We start from the raw sequence: 14,224 nt of genomic DNA, 5'->3' as shown, positions 1-14,224 counted from the left end.
CTGAACCCATTTACTCATTACTGCGTTGTTCTCAGACACCAAGCTCCCCGTTCAGGGACACCTCTATTTCAGAATTCACAACCTTCTGTCCAAACCCCCCCATTGCCTCAGAACTCACCAGCTGTGTAACCTCAGGAATTTTCACCATCTCTGTCACCCCCTCCTGCAGCCTCTGCACTGTGTCCCTGCCTCCCTCACACCCTCCTGCACTCCATCCCTGCCTACCTCTGTCTCTGTCACCCTCTCCTGCAGACCCTATACACTCTCCCTATCTCCCAAACCTCCTCTAATCTCAGCATCTTGAGCATCACCCTTCTCTCTCCCCCATCCAACGGTTCCCATCACTCTGCCACTTGGACCCATATCTTCAGCTTGCCAGGGTCCTGAGCTCTGGAATTCCCTCCCGAAACTCCATCACATCTCTCTCTCTCTCTTTGCCTCTTTGACTGAAACCTTTCTTTGTCACGCAGCACAGCGTCAAATTGTATTCCACAAGACTTGGGACATCTTGCTGTCTCAAAGTGGCTACAGAAATGCAAAGTCTTGTTGCTGCAAAGTAGACGATGAATCATGTTTTTAAAAGTGATTTGGCACACTATGAGAGGATAGGTGTGATTCAACTGGAATCTAGCAAATTCTTGCCAAGTCTAGGAAAGGCATTGTGTATTTTACAATCATTTGGCATGGTCTCCTCCCACCCCCTGCTGGCCGTGTCATGCACCGCAATTCCCAAGTAAAACCCCACACATCCTACAAATACAGAAAAAGTTTATTGCGTACAAAAAGACAACTTAAAACTCAGCCAAGATATACAAAATATTTCCTGCAGAGTTAGCCTGACCGGGACTTTGACAGTGTTAGTAATTTTATTCAGAACTACCGACGTTAATTCTGGCACATCCTCGCAGCAATAGTGCTAAGTCTTGAATTCCATCACAGTTTGCAAATACGCACACACACACACACACACAAATATTTTATTAGGATGATAATCAGCAGCAAAATTCAAAGGCGCTTTAATCCCACATCGTGTCACTTTGATTAATTACAGAAATCACAATAAACTGCATCACAGAACATGAAGTATTCACATCTTGTAGTATCTCTGGCAGGATCGCAATTCAATTAAATGCGCCAGAAAAAAAAACTATAAAAAGCAGCAGCGATGTTTCTGGGTTTCATGAAGTGGCTGTGTGGAAAATAACAGGTCGCTGTGGAGTTCACTAAACAGCATTCGGCACGACCCCATGCCCACTTCACTATCAAAGCCTCTCTGCTCCTATGATGCTGCTTGGCCTGCACCTTGTTGTCTCACTATCAAAGCTGTTCCCTACAGGTGACATCTCTCACCAAGTCACCCATCTGAAATTCTCCTTACGAGTCTCATTACCAAATGGTGTCTTATGAACACTCCTGTAAAGCAGCTTTGTACATTTGACTGTTACATAGTACTACAAAAGGGATTCGTGAATTAACACAGAATCCAAAGCTGAATGGTGTCCATAGCAGTCACCACCAGATGGCAGCATTACTCTACAGGCATTGAGGAGTGGGACCTTGTTTGGAGCAAGTCAGCTCCAAGGTTCATTTTATTTTGCAGCAAGGACGATGTTTAGAAATATGAGTCATTGACCAATGCGCCAACCAGCTAGTGTTATTTCCTGACAAAATATTAACCATCAGGCTCAAGTGCTTCATAGATTTCAGAGAGACATGGGAATATTTTCTCAAATGCTTGGAAGCAGAGTTCAGACACAGAGACAATGCGGCGCTCCCTCAGTATCAGCGCTGAGGGAGCGCCGCACTGTCGGAGGGTCAGCGCTGAGGGAGCGCCGCACTGTCGGAGGGTCAGGAGCTGAGGGAGCGCCGCACTGTCGGAGGGTCAGTGCTGAGGGAGCGCCGCGCTGTCGGAGGGTCAGGAGCTGGGGTGGGGGAGATGTGGTTCGTCCCAGTCTCCTGGGGACAACTTCTGTTCTTCCTGTCAGTGGAGTGAGTTGCCAGCAATCTGCTGTACGTGGGATCTTGCTGTGTGCAAGTTGGCAGCAGTGAGCGAGGAGGCCTGCCCTTTAAAAAGCGAGTGAGGTTTTCTCACCGAGAGAAAGGGGTGAAAAAAGAACACTGTGCTTTCACACTCAGAGAAGCGAACCAGGAACTCCCCAAACCGGTTTTGTTCTGAAATACTTTGTGGGCAGTAAATTCCGTCTCGCACCACAGGTACGCAGCCACTCACAGTCCGATAACAGGATTCTAGCCTCAGATGGCCACGAGGTCCCGAAGTTTAGAAAGTACAGTCCAAGAAATTGCCATCATCCTCAAATCTTCTGTTTTAAATCAATCAATCAAGTCTTCCTTCCGTGTTGTATACAAATAGAAAAAAATGGGAACACTGTAGTGGAGTTAACGCTGTAGTGATGAGCTAGTGTCTTGTTTGCCTGAGCAGCTATTGTTTCTGCCCGCTAGACTGAAGTGAGAATATTTACAACCAATCAGGAAACGCAGGGCAGGATTAAAAAAAAGGATTTCCTTCCTTGCAAGGCTGAGAGAGGCAGCCCAGGCTCATTAGGAAGGAGATCAAGCACTTGGGGAAGCTGCGGAGGAGATTTATTAGAATGGTCCCAGGGATGAGGGAGCAGGGCTCATGCACAGGGAAACTGGGATCGTTCCCCTTGGAAGGGGGAAGGTTAAGGGGGGAGACAGAATCACGGCCTTCAGGATACTCTGGGGGGGGGGGGGATTCTCTCAAGTCGATGAGGGAGGCGCTGCTCCCAGGGCTAGGAGGGTCAGTCACCAGTGGGACATGGTTTAGAGAGAATCAGGAAAAGACCCAGAGGAGTCAAGGGTTGGGGAAAAAGGAAGAGGAAAATGTATTTTTTCAACGAAGCGAGTTGTGATCTGGGACTGACAGGGAGCAGATTCAACAGGAACTTTCAGTAAAAAAAAAAGGGGGGAAATAATTGTAGGGATGTGGGGAGTAAAAAAAGCAGAGAGTGGGGGAAAAAGTGGGACTAATTGGAGACATCTCTCAAAAAAGAACCTGCACAGATGATAAACAGGCTGGCTGCTTTGCCCCTGCATTAATTCTAGAATAGATTTCTCCACTGGATATCCAAAAGGGAATTTAAATGCAGATTTCTGCCTCCCTATTCATTTTCTTGTCCTGTTGTTTCTGATCTAACCCTTTCATGTTTCACGAGGCCCATGATCTTTTAAATTTCTCCTGTAATTACATTTTAAAGGAAAAAAAGAACAGGGAGTTTTGGGCGAATGAGGAGCTCAGAACAAGAGGCCATCAGTTCCAGGGTCTGTCACATCTCCTCAGAAAAGTGGATTTAAAAATACAAAGCAGATTTTAAATTAAACAACAAAAAAAATCATTCTGCAGGATGATAATGAAATTTAAATTGGATTAAGTCTAAATTCCAGATAAGAAAATGAGGGAGTTGCCATCCCAGATGTTTAAAAATCGCTTCTGGTTCTTAAATATACTTGCAGCCTATCCTTGTGGCACTTTACACAGTATCAGACTTCAGGAAGATTAAATTGTCAGTTCTCCTTAATACTGTGGGCTCCTCTGAGCTCAGCGAGTGTTAAATATCAATTCCATTTCCTTTACCAATCCCAGAGCTCAGTTGAGGTGAACAGAGAGAGAGCGCAGCGACCTGAGTGGGCTCCTCTGTGATGAGGAGTTCCCCTCACCCTTTGGGAATGGGAGTTGGAGGGCTGTTGGTTGTCTTCCCAATTGCTATGCCCCATCAGTGCCCCACAATCGCTCGTGTCCTCCTCCCTGCATCTCAATTCCACCCCCCCACCCTATCCACATGCCCGCTGACCTCGCCAATGCCCCATTCTGCCCACAGCCCACCCCGAGGACCCTCGCGATAGTCCATGGTCACCCTGTTGGCCTATAAATCAGCTGTAGCTTCAGACAGGGCAGGAGTCAAAGTGTAGTCTCTCTCTTCCACCCCTCCCTCAATCAAAGATGAGGTTGAGTGTATGAGCTGAGAGTGAGGGAATGTGGGGTCAGAGAGGGATAGAGAGACATTGGGAGAACGATTAAGGAGTGAGACTGGGAGCAGCAGTTGCTAACGGCGAGGGTTAGGGGAATTGTAGTCGCCCACTAGCGTTGACCAGCTATTGAGCTTCCCGAAGTGGCGTGTTTTGGGCAAGATCTGATATTACAAGCCTTCCTTTGAGAAATGAGCATTACAGGTGTGGGGGGAGAACAGGGACTGAGAGGGGTTTAGCCCTGACACAAAACCATCTCCCCGTTTATTTCCCCACCAAAACCCCACAAGCACAGAGCCTACCCCCATAACCCAAACTCGGGCTTGGTTGTGTACAGTGCGACCATCAGGCCGTAAATTAGGGCCTGAGGCCCAGTATCTGCGATTGGGTGGGGGCACCGATGGAAGGGGGTGGGGTACGGGTTTGAAAGGGGTGGGTGTTGGGGTGTAGTATTTTGCCGAAGGGCATAAAAAAAAAGTGTTTAATCTCAGCTCAGCAGTTCCCCACCAACTATCCATGCCCCGAGGAGAGTGTGACAAGTTCCTAAAAAAAATGCCAAGGATTAATAATTCTCCACCCCCACCCTACCAGCCCCCAAAAAAGGTTGGTGTTAGTCAGGAAGAGAGAAGGAAAGTGCAGCCTGTTAGTGTTAAGGCAAATAGCGAGGTTGGAATGGATTGGGGGGTTGTTGATGGGAGCATTGGTTGGGGGGGGGGTAGTGGTCTTTGCCTGGAGAGGCCTGAGGCCTACACGTACATGCCCTTCGACACAAACTCCTGGCTCTTGCGGTGCTCCTCAGGCTCGGTGTATGAGAAGTCGTTGTAAATGGGGTTCTCCTGCTCCAGGTAGTCCCCAGGGGGCACAGCGACATTAGCAGACTTCAGGTTGGTGATCATTTCCGGCTCGTTGTAATACTGGGTCAGGGGGAAGAGAGAGGGGTGGATTGGGGATAAGTCCCGAGGATAAGACAGCCAATACCCGTTCCTCACCATCCAGCGACAGCTCATCCCTTACCACCTCTGCCCTCACCCCATTCCAAAGTGGCTTCCTCGTCACCATAGCATCGTCATCAAAACAACTGTAATCTCACCCCCTCCCTGTCTCTGTCACCTCCTCCAGACCCTACATCCCCCCTCCCTGTCTCTGACACCTCCTCCAGCCCCTACACCTCTCCCTCTGGAAGCCCTACAACATAGTGATCAACCACTCACCATTAGGGACAGAGCAAGTATCTGCATTTGACTGAACGACGGTAAAAAGTGCCATTTCAGAATCACTCTCAATCCTCTCCAACCCCACCCCATCTGTCTGACCATCCACCTTCACTGATTAATCTAAATCGCCCCTCGCCTCCGGCTCCCCGTTTAAAATTGTCATTAACCTCTATCAATGTTCTTCACTGTTATAATCAAACTAAGTCCTTTCACTATCTCTGTACTGAAAGCAGGGGTGACGCTGCCAACATGACACTTACCATTCGATTATCGTCCTCTGTGCCAGTCTCAAAGTAGGTTGTGTTAATAGGAATGCTTTCCATCTCTTCGTCTTCTGTTTTCAGAACCTAGACAGGAACACAAACTGAAAATCGAGAAGGGAACGTGGTCATATTGCTGGGGGCACTGGAGGTTTCAGCCCCATCGTCGGCACGTTCTCACTCCTCGCTGAATGTCCCCCAAACCCCAGGACATAGACCAGAACACAAACACACACCGACATGGTCAGTGGTGAGGGAGGGTCAGCGGCGAGGGAGGGCCGCACTGCCAGATAACTGACTAGGACATTAAGCCAGCCCAGATGTAACAGACCTTCACCACCCAGGACTGGGAAGGGAGCAGGAAAAGGAACCCTTCCTGGGAACCCTGGTCCAACATTTCTCTCTCTCTCTCTCAAATCAACTCAACCAAACTGGTTCCTCAGCTGATTCTCACATCCTCACTTGTGGGATCTTACTGTGCACAGCCCGGAGCATGGCATTTCCCACACTCTAGCAACAACGACCATGCTTCAGAAAGTCCCGCACTGGCTGTGGAAACCTCCGGGATGCACCGAGGGAGTGGGAAGCGCTACGTCAATGCGAGTCATTTCCCTTGAAACAGAATTTCACGTGGAAACAAATACCTTCTCAGTTTCGTCCAAGTTCTTCTTCGGGGGAGGGGGCTTGTAGTTGGGTGGTTCGAAACTGTTGTGGGGAGAGAAAAAAAAAAAAGAAACGAAAGAATGAATTAGATCAGAGACTTGGTCAGCCAAAAAAAACAGGAAAAAAACTGAACGTAGGTGACTAACTTTGCAAATTATTTCGCAGCTAAAAGCTGGTGACTATTGGTACGCGTTGAAAATATAAAAGGAGGGAAGAGAAACGAGTCTGAATTAACACTGTAATTTTCACTCAATAATCCCCGCTCAGCTCTGTGAATATATCTGCTGCGGGTCACGGAGCGTCCTGGCCAGTTGCTGGACATCAGTGGTGATGGGTCACTCACTTCCGCACGTACGCCCACGCTGAGCGAAAACGGCAGCAATCCCTGTGTAACGCGGCATCGATCAGCCGGATGGGTCTATCGTTCTGTCCAACGCTGATACCCCCACACGCTAAAAACACACAAACACTTTCACTGCACCCAGTTCCCGTTTCGAAAGGGAAGTGAAATGTCAGCCAGGGCTCCCTGATTGGACCAGGTTAACAGCCCCAATCAGGGAACTCATACTCTATGGAGGTCCACATCACAATCACTACAGGATTATCACTGGGTCAGTAATCCGCAGAGGGTGCCAGATTAATGCTGTGAGGACATGGGTTCAAATCATAGAACCCTGCAGTGCAGATTGAGGCCATTTGTAAGTTCCTCACAGCGTTAGGGACCCAGGTACGATTCCACCCTCCGGCTACTGTCTGCGTGGGATTTGCACGTTCTCCCAGTCTCCGTGCGGGCTCCCTCCCACAGTCCAAAGACGTGCAGGTTAGGTGGACTGGCCGCACCAAAACAAACTCACCGTGACGATGAGGGGGCCGGTTTCCATTCACGTACACAAATCTGGAATCAAAAGTCAAGTCTCTGAAAGAGGGGCCATGACAGCTCGCGTCAACAGTCGTTAAAAAAAACACAAAGACCCCCAAAAAAAAACAGGAAAGGAAGTCTGCTTCTGATGTACGTGTGACTCCAGACCACACACAGCACCATGGCCAACTCATTAACTGCCCTCTGATGTGGCACCCAGAGGGATACAAGAGACACGCGGTCAGGAGGGCAATTAGGGACGGGGAGCGAGGCGGCATGAAAGAACGAGACACACAGTGGGAAACAACTTTGATGGAATTGGATGCCCAAGAGCGGGGAGAAGGGTCAAAGTTTCTGGGCTGCTCTCTTTCTGTGCGCGAGACGGAAAGGAGACAAAGATGGGGCTAAATGATTTGAGTCTCCTCTCTTGTAGGGGCTCGGGGTGGGGGGGGGTGGTGAAACGTTGGAAGAGACGCCACTTCCTCTCCACTTCCCCCCTCCTCACCCTGCCTTCCTGGGTGGGCCTGTAAAGGAAAGGAATGTGGAATGCGGGGTCAAAGTGCAGCCCAGTTGCTGGGGTTTCTGGGAAGGTGACCAGAGTTAGTTAGGCCGCCAATGGCTCAGAGGTGAACTTATTGGGAGTAGGGAGGGGCTTAGCACTGACAGGAAAGGAGCTGCATTCTTATATAGCCATTAGCCAGCAGCGTGGGCCGCTCAGGAGAGAGTGAGGCAGCACACGTGATGTTGAGGTGTGGAGTACACCCACTATCTTAGCCCTCAAGGTCACCACACACAACGAGAACATCACTTTCAACCTGTTAGGCCAGAAACCACTCAAGCTGGATATTACAATGTAGGTGGTATGGAGCTACTCAGCTACAGGACAAAGCTTTGCTCGATGGCCAGGAGATGGAGATCATTCTCTGGCACTGGGTTCCTGGCTCGGGCTTGGCCAGACCGATCCAAATGCCACCCCTTCCATCCGCCAATTGGAAGATTTCTCAAGGGTTGGAAACGTGGTTTTGGCCTGGGAAGGAAGTTAGTGTGGGACCGCTCCACATCCAAAGATCATTGTGGGGTGGGGGGGGGTGTTGGGAAAGACAGTGCGACATGTCCATTCAGCCAGCACTGGGTGCTAATCCAGGGACCCGGAAGGTTTGGGGGGCAGGGGTCAGAGTTTCAACGCCTCTGTCCTGGGGATGGAAGTCAGGGAGCTCGAAGCTCAAAGCGCACGTGCTCCAACACTCACTCGTCTTCATCCGCGTCGGTGTTCTTCCTCTGCCTCTTGAAGATGAGAACAGCTGTCACCAGCACAGTCAGGATAACGATCGCTGCGATGATCCCACCTACAATTGCTCCGGTCGTGGACCCCGATTCCATTGGGGTCTCTGAGAGATGGACGGCAAAAACAAAAGATAGAGAGCAAAGGAATCATGGCCCAGTCGCTACTCTTTTCGACTGACAGTAAAAGCTCCTTTGACACTGACCTGATCAAACACAGGGACAGCACGGGGTTAGATACAGAGTAAAATAATCCTCTATATTCTCCAGCCCCTACACCCCCTCCCTGTCTCTGTAACCTCCTCCGGCCCCTACAACCCCTCCCTGTCTCTGTAACCCCCTCCAGTTCCAGCTCCACCAGTGGGGGCCATGCCTTCGGTTGCCCTGAACTAAGGATTTCACCATTTAAACCTGTCCATCTCCCTCGCTCTTACTCTTCACACCTACACCTCCCCACAACTGCCTCTCAGCACTGTGACCCAATGTCCCATCCCCATCATCTCCTTCTGTGGCCTAGGGGTGAACCTGTGTAGAATAACTGTCCCTCAAACTCCTTCTGACATTTCACTGGATCTCGAGTAAACCTTAGACACTGTTATCAGGACCAGAAGGGCATTACAGTCCTTTCACGGTCTGCGATAAATAGATACGGTCTGGAGATGACATTCACAATACAGCCTCACCATCTCCCCCCCCCCAACGCCACCGCCAACTCCCCCCCACTCCCAACACACACACACACACACACACCTCTCACACACACACAGATAAATGTAGCAGCGTCACTCAGTGACACCACACAGTTCCTGATACAGTCAACTAGGAAAATCACACCCCTCCCCATAAGAACACAGCGCACCCAACCAAGTGAGAGTGGACTGAGTGGTCTCAATATGTTTCCATATTTCATTGAAAGATCATGCATACATGACCGTGGACTGAGGGACATTGACTGATCAAAAGATTCAAAAGGAACTCTCATGGGAGAGTCCGCGAGAGAGAACATGAGAGAGTACGCAAGAGAGAGAAAGCGCGAAGGAGCGAGAGTGCACACAAGTATATTCCTCCACGGCCCCCTCCCTCTCAAACACCTCAGTTGGAGCGGCCTCCGCCTCACTCTCAGGCAGTACATTCCAGTTCCCAGCCATTCACTACACCAAACAGGCCCCTCAGCCCATGATCTCTCAGCTCCTCATCAAGCACCTATTTACTCTAATCCCATTTCCCAGCACTTGACCTGTCTCCTTGCAGCTATTTTTAAACAACCTGTTCAGATGCAGAGTTGTAAAGTATTACAGTCTGGAAAGGGGCCCTTCAGCCCATTGAGTCCACTCCAATCATCAAGCACCTATCTACTCGCGACCCAATTCCTAGCATTTGGAACGCCATCACGTACAAGACTGATGACCAAGGGTTCCCCTGAATATTACTTTTATGTTGCAATTGTTAATATGTGTTATTACACACCTCTGGAGTAGGCACAAGGGACAGGGAATAAACGCTGATGCCTAGGTCCCACAAGTGAATAATTAAAAAAAAAGTTTTTCCTAAAGGTCCCATCAGCAATCACCTTAAAGCTGAACCCTCTCATCCTCAATCCTTTGGCCAACGGCAACAGACTCACCCCATCTATTCTCTCCAGGCACCTCCTGATTTCAAACACCCATTTCAAATCTGTCCCTACCCCACCTTCCCTTCTCAGGAGAATAACAGTCCCAACTTCCACAACCTATCCACGTAACTAAAGTCACCTGTGCCTGGGAACAGCCTCATTTAATTGTTTTCTGCATTCTCTCCAAATCTTTGACATCCTTCCCTAAAGAACAGTGCCGAGAACTAGGAATAAGATTCTGACAGACACCAGTACTGCACTTTGCAAGGATGTGTAATAGCTTCCTTGCTTGTACTCTTGTCCTCGAGTTTTACAAAGCGCCAACCAACTGGGTGTTTTCCGGGGAGTTGGGTTGTTAGCTTTTTAAAATGGTACACACACATATTGGATTGGTTAATAGCATTCCAGTTCTAGGCCAATTGGGTGTTGTGATTTCTCCCCAAAACAATACAAAGACCGGAGAGGGTTAATTACACAGAGAGAGCGAGAGCGTCTATTATTCCAACAGCAGAGATGAAGAAGGGGAAAGCTGTGAGAGGGCTTTGAAGTGGTTTGGCAGACTACAGAAAGGATGCGAACACACCAACGTGGGGATTTATCAGGATGTGGCCCAAGCTGGAGGAACTCAGCTGCGAAGAGAGACTATAATCGGGTGATTTTGTTCTCTTTGGAGCAGAAAAGGCTGAGGGGGGGGAGAACCTGATTGAGGATTGCAAAGTTCTAGATCTGAAAAAGCATTTCGCTGGAGTAGAGAGTCCAGAACAAGGGGCACAGATTTAGAAAGGTAGATGGAAGGATGTTGAGAGGCAATTTGAAGAAGATTTTTCTTTTCCCACACAGAATCTGACGGGTCATCTCGATCTCACTGGTGTGAAGGAAGGCTAAGATGCTAGGGCTATCACTACATTTAAGAAATATTTCAATGTTCATGGTAACTCAGCGGTTAGATCTACCGCCTCACAGCAGCAGGTTCGATGCCACCCTCAGGCAACTGTCTGCGTGGAGTTTGTTTCTATGACACTAGGAGAATGTGCATAGAAGGTGCTGCTCAGCCATTCTTCACAAACATGGCTGATTGTCCAACTCAATAGCCTAATCCTGCTTTCTCCTCATAACTATTGATCCCATTCACCCAAAGTGTTATATCTAGTCACCTCTTGAATATATTCAATGTTTTGGCATCAACTACTTCCTGTGATAATGAATTCTACAGGCTCACCACTTTTTGGGTAAGAAATGTCTCATCTCCATCCGAAATCATCTACCCCGAATCCTCATACTTTGACCCCTGGTCCTAGACACACCCACCATCAGGAACATCCTTCCTGTATCTACCCTGTCCAGTCCTGTTAGAATGTTAAGTCTCTGAGGTCTCCTTCTCATTTGTTGGAGCTCAAATGAAAAACAGTCCTAACCTAGTCAATCTCTCCTCATATGTCAGTCCTAGCATTCACGGAAGCTGAGCGGGTTTCCTCCGGGTGCTCTGGTTTCCTCCCAGAGCCCAAAGATGTGCAGGTTAGGTGGCTTGGCCATTATAAATTGTTCATAGCGTCCAGGGACATGCAAGGTGGGTGTATTGGTCACAACCAATGAAGGATTACAGGTTGCTCTTCAAAGGGATGGTGCAGACTTGATGGGCCAAACGTAGGGATTCTGTGAATACTTCCAAAGCATGCAGTGCTAGGGACAAGTGCTGGGAAATGGGATTAGAATAGATGGGTGCTTGATGGCAGAAGCAGACTCAATGGGCCGAAGGGCCTCTATCTATGCTATAATACTTCATGATTCTGTGCCTGAACTAGTTGACCTATCTCCTTGTGGATATTTTTGATCAATGAAATAAAAGCAGATTGATCCGCTAGGCCAGCACCTGAGATGAGGGGGTCGAAGGGTCTTTTTCTGTACTGTATTAGTGAATGATTTTACTGGTAAATGATTTGATAAGTCCAGGACACAGCAAGAGAGGATCGGAAACTGTTAAAATCCGAGCCAGTTTATGTGGGGGTGACGTGACTTGATCACATGAAGGAGAATTGAAATCCAGAACTGTTCCCACATGCCATCCCCCACCAAAGAAACACTGGCACTCAGTTGAAAACCTACAAACAAAGAGCGGTAGCTTTATGTTGGATTACAAGAGCAAAGGAACATACCAGTCAAGCTCTAGGGCTAGCAAAACAGGTTCAAAAAGGGGGCTGAATGGCCTGCTCCCATTCCCTTGGGAGAGGGGAGCTCTCAGACCTCCTCGATAAGGAGAACATGTTAGCGGGGAAACTAGACAGACAAATCTAAAAACAACCTGACTGAAAGGGTTTCAGATTCCCGATAACGTACAGACACGGAACAGACGTAAAAATAGCAGGTGTGGAAACAGCAGTGAGTCATCCTGAGACAGGGCACTGCTCAAAACCGATGGAGCTGTCACACACAACTGGCTCAGTGGGTTTCATGCTACCTGGCCTGCTGTGTTCATCCAGCTCTACACCTTGTTATCTCTCGGCAAAAAGAATTTCCCTGGACTAACCAGTTTAGTTTGTTTTCCATTCTGTGGCATGGAGCAAGTCAACATGAAAACAAAGATCATTGTAACCCTACCCAAACACCAATAGCGGCTTTCTCACTAACTTCAAGAAATCTTAAAGCTTTACTGCACTACTACATGCAAATGTTATTCCTGTTAAATCTCTCTTTGGAGCCATAGATAGGCCCCACAGCGACTAAAGCAAGGCAGGGTTAGGGTGGGGTAGGGTGGGGTGGGGGACCTGCCTGGGTTTTAACCCTCGCCCAAACTCACCGAGAGGGGCAGGAGGAATGGACCATCCGCACCCAGCTGCTGCTGGGATCCTACTGTGCACCAACCAGCTGCCACATTTCCAACACTACTGCAAAAAATGTGGTCCCAGCTAAGTATTTGATTGGCTGCGAAGGGGCATTGGGAGATGACATTTTCAGGAGATCTTTCACCATGTCAGAGCCCTTCCCTTGGATGCTTCCTGGGAGTGGGAGTGGGGAACTCAACTCACCGGTCAGTCAGGTACAAGAAGTAGGGGAGTCACCAACTTTGCCCAGAAAAAAACCCAACAGACCACAAAAGGTCAAACCTCAGCTGGAGTAATAAACGATTACAGGCAGCAGAGCGCCATGAACAGAAATCAACTCGAACCTTAGTGGATTGCCAAGACCCAACAAGTACAGGCAGGAGGAACCTTGTACCAATTCACATAGGGCACCATAATTTTCCAGAGTTAAAATATCCCCAAGTGCTTTCCAGAAATGACTATCAGACACACAATTTGACATCATGCCACACTAGGGTTGGCCACAGAAGCTCGGAGACAGACGGGCAGACAGATAGATAGACAAAGAGAGAGGCCGACACGGATGTGGAAGAGTTTTTGGGAGGGAATTCCAGAGCTCAGGACAACTGGAGCCACGCCCCCCCAGTGGTGGGATGATGGGTGGCGGGGGATAGTTGAGAGGCCAGGATTGGTGAATGTTACAGAGATAGGGAGGAGGGGAGGAGGGGTGTAGGGGCCGGAGGAGGTTATCAAGATAGGGAGGGGGTGTAGGGGGCTGGAGGAGGTTACAGAGATAGGGAGGGGGTGAAGGGGCAGGTGGCGATTATGGGCAGAGTGAAGGAAGGGGGTTGTGTGACACAAGAAGAGTTTTGTAAAAGGGAGTATCACCAGAAACCAAAAGAACCAAATCGGAGCAAGAGGATGGTGATGGGTGAAAGGGATTCAGCATATCTGAAAAATTAATTTTTGGGAATGTTGGCCTGAAAGCAGGAGGAGAAGGACACGTCTTATCTTTGTGTGTAGGATTTTTAAAAACAAAACGCACTGCCCACTCACACTGGACAGAGTGAACGATATCCATGCAGTAACCCGATCAAACACCTTCATAAGCATAAACACCATCCGCATACACACCCCACACATACACACCCCACAAGATATCACCCCAAAATCCCTTTCCATCTCTCCCCAGCGAATAAACTCAAACACACGAAGAGGAGTAGGACAGGGCAGCAACATAATTCCAACTGTATTGAATACTCCTGCACATTTCAAACGTGTCAGCCTCCAAACGGTTACATACCAAGCACTTGGCAGACTTCTCTAAACCTAACTGCAGAAAGATAGTCATCAAGCTTTGTATCAGCTCATTCTCAAGATGTGGGATCACAGAATCGTACTCTGATCTCTAGGTGTCCTCATAAAACAACAGCGGTTTGTTTAATATATTCGAGTTGTTTAGACATGGAAAGTACCCCAGTGTTCTACAGCGACAGACCTGTCCCCCACCCAGTACTGTACCCCAGTGTTAT

General features: G+C 48.7%; 1 protein-coding gene across 1 annotated transcript in view; it reads right to left on the bottom strand.

The window, feature by feature from the left end:
* Positions 1–751: 751 nt before the first annotated feature.
* Positions 752–14,224, bottom strand: part of LOC109923671 (nectin-2-like) — a 56,271-nt gene continuing 42,798 nt past the window's right edge. The window contains exons 6-9 of the mRNA XM_048620535.1: positions 8,251–8,389; positions 6,124–6,184; positions 5,480–5,566; positions 752–4,919 (exon numbers count right to left, since the gene is read on the bottom strand). Of these exons, the coding sequence (XP_048476492.1) occupies positions 4,752–4,919; positions 5,480–5,566; positions 6,124–6,184; positions 8,251–8,389 (455 nt within the window). The 3' untranslated portion in view covers positions 752–4,751. The remainder of the gene's footprint in view (positions 4,920–5,479; positions 5,567–6,123; positions 6,185–8,250; positions 8,390–14,224) is intronic.

The sequence above is a fragment of the Rhincodon typus genome, chromosome 47, assembly GCF_021869965.1.
Source record: "Rhincodon typus isolate 14 chromosome 47, sRhiTyp1.1, whole genome shotgun sequence".
Taxonomy (NCBI): Eukaryota; Metazoa; Chordata; class Chondrichthyes; order Orectolobiformes; family Rhincodontidae; genus Rhincodon; species Rhincodon typus.
The sequence above is the reverse complement of the archived record's forward strand: the minus strand, read 5'-3'. Positions and strand labels throughout refer to the sequence as shown.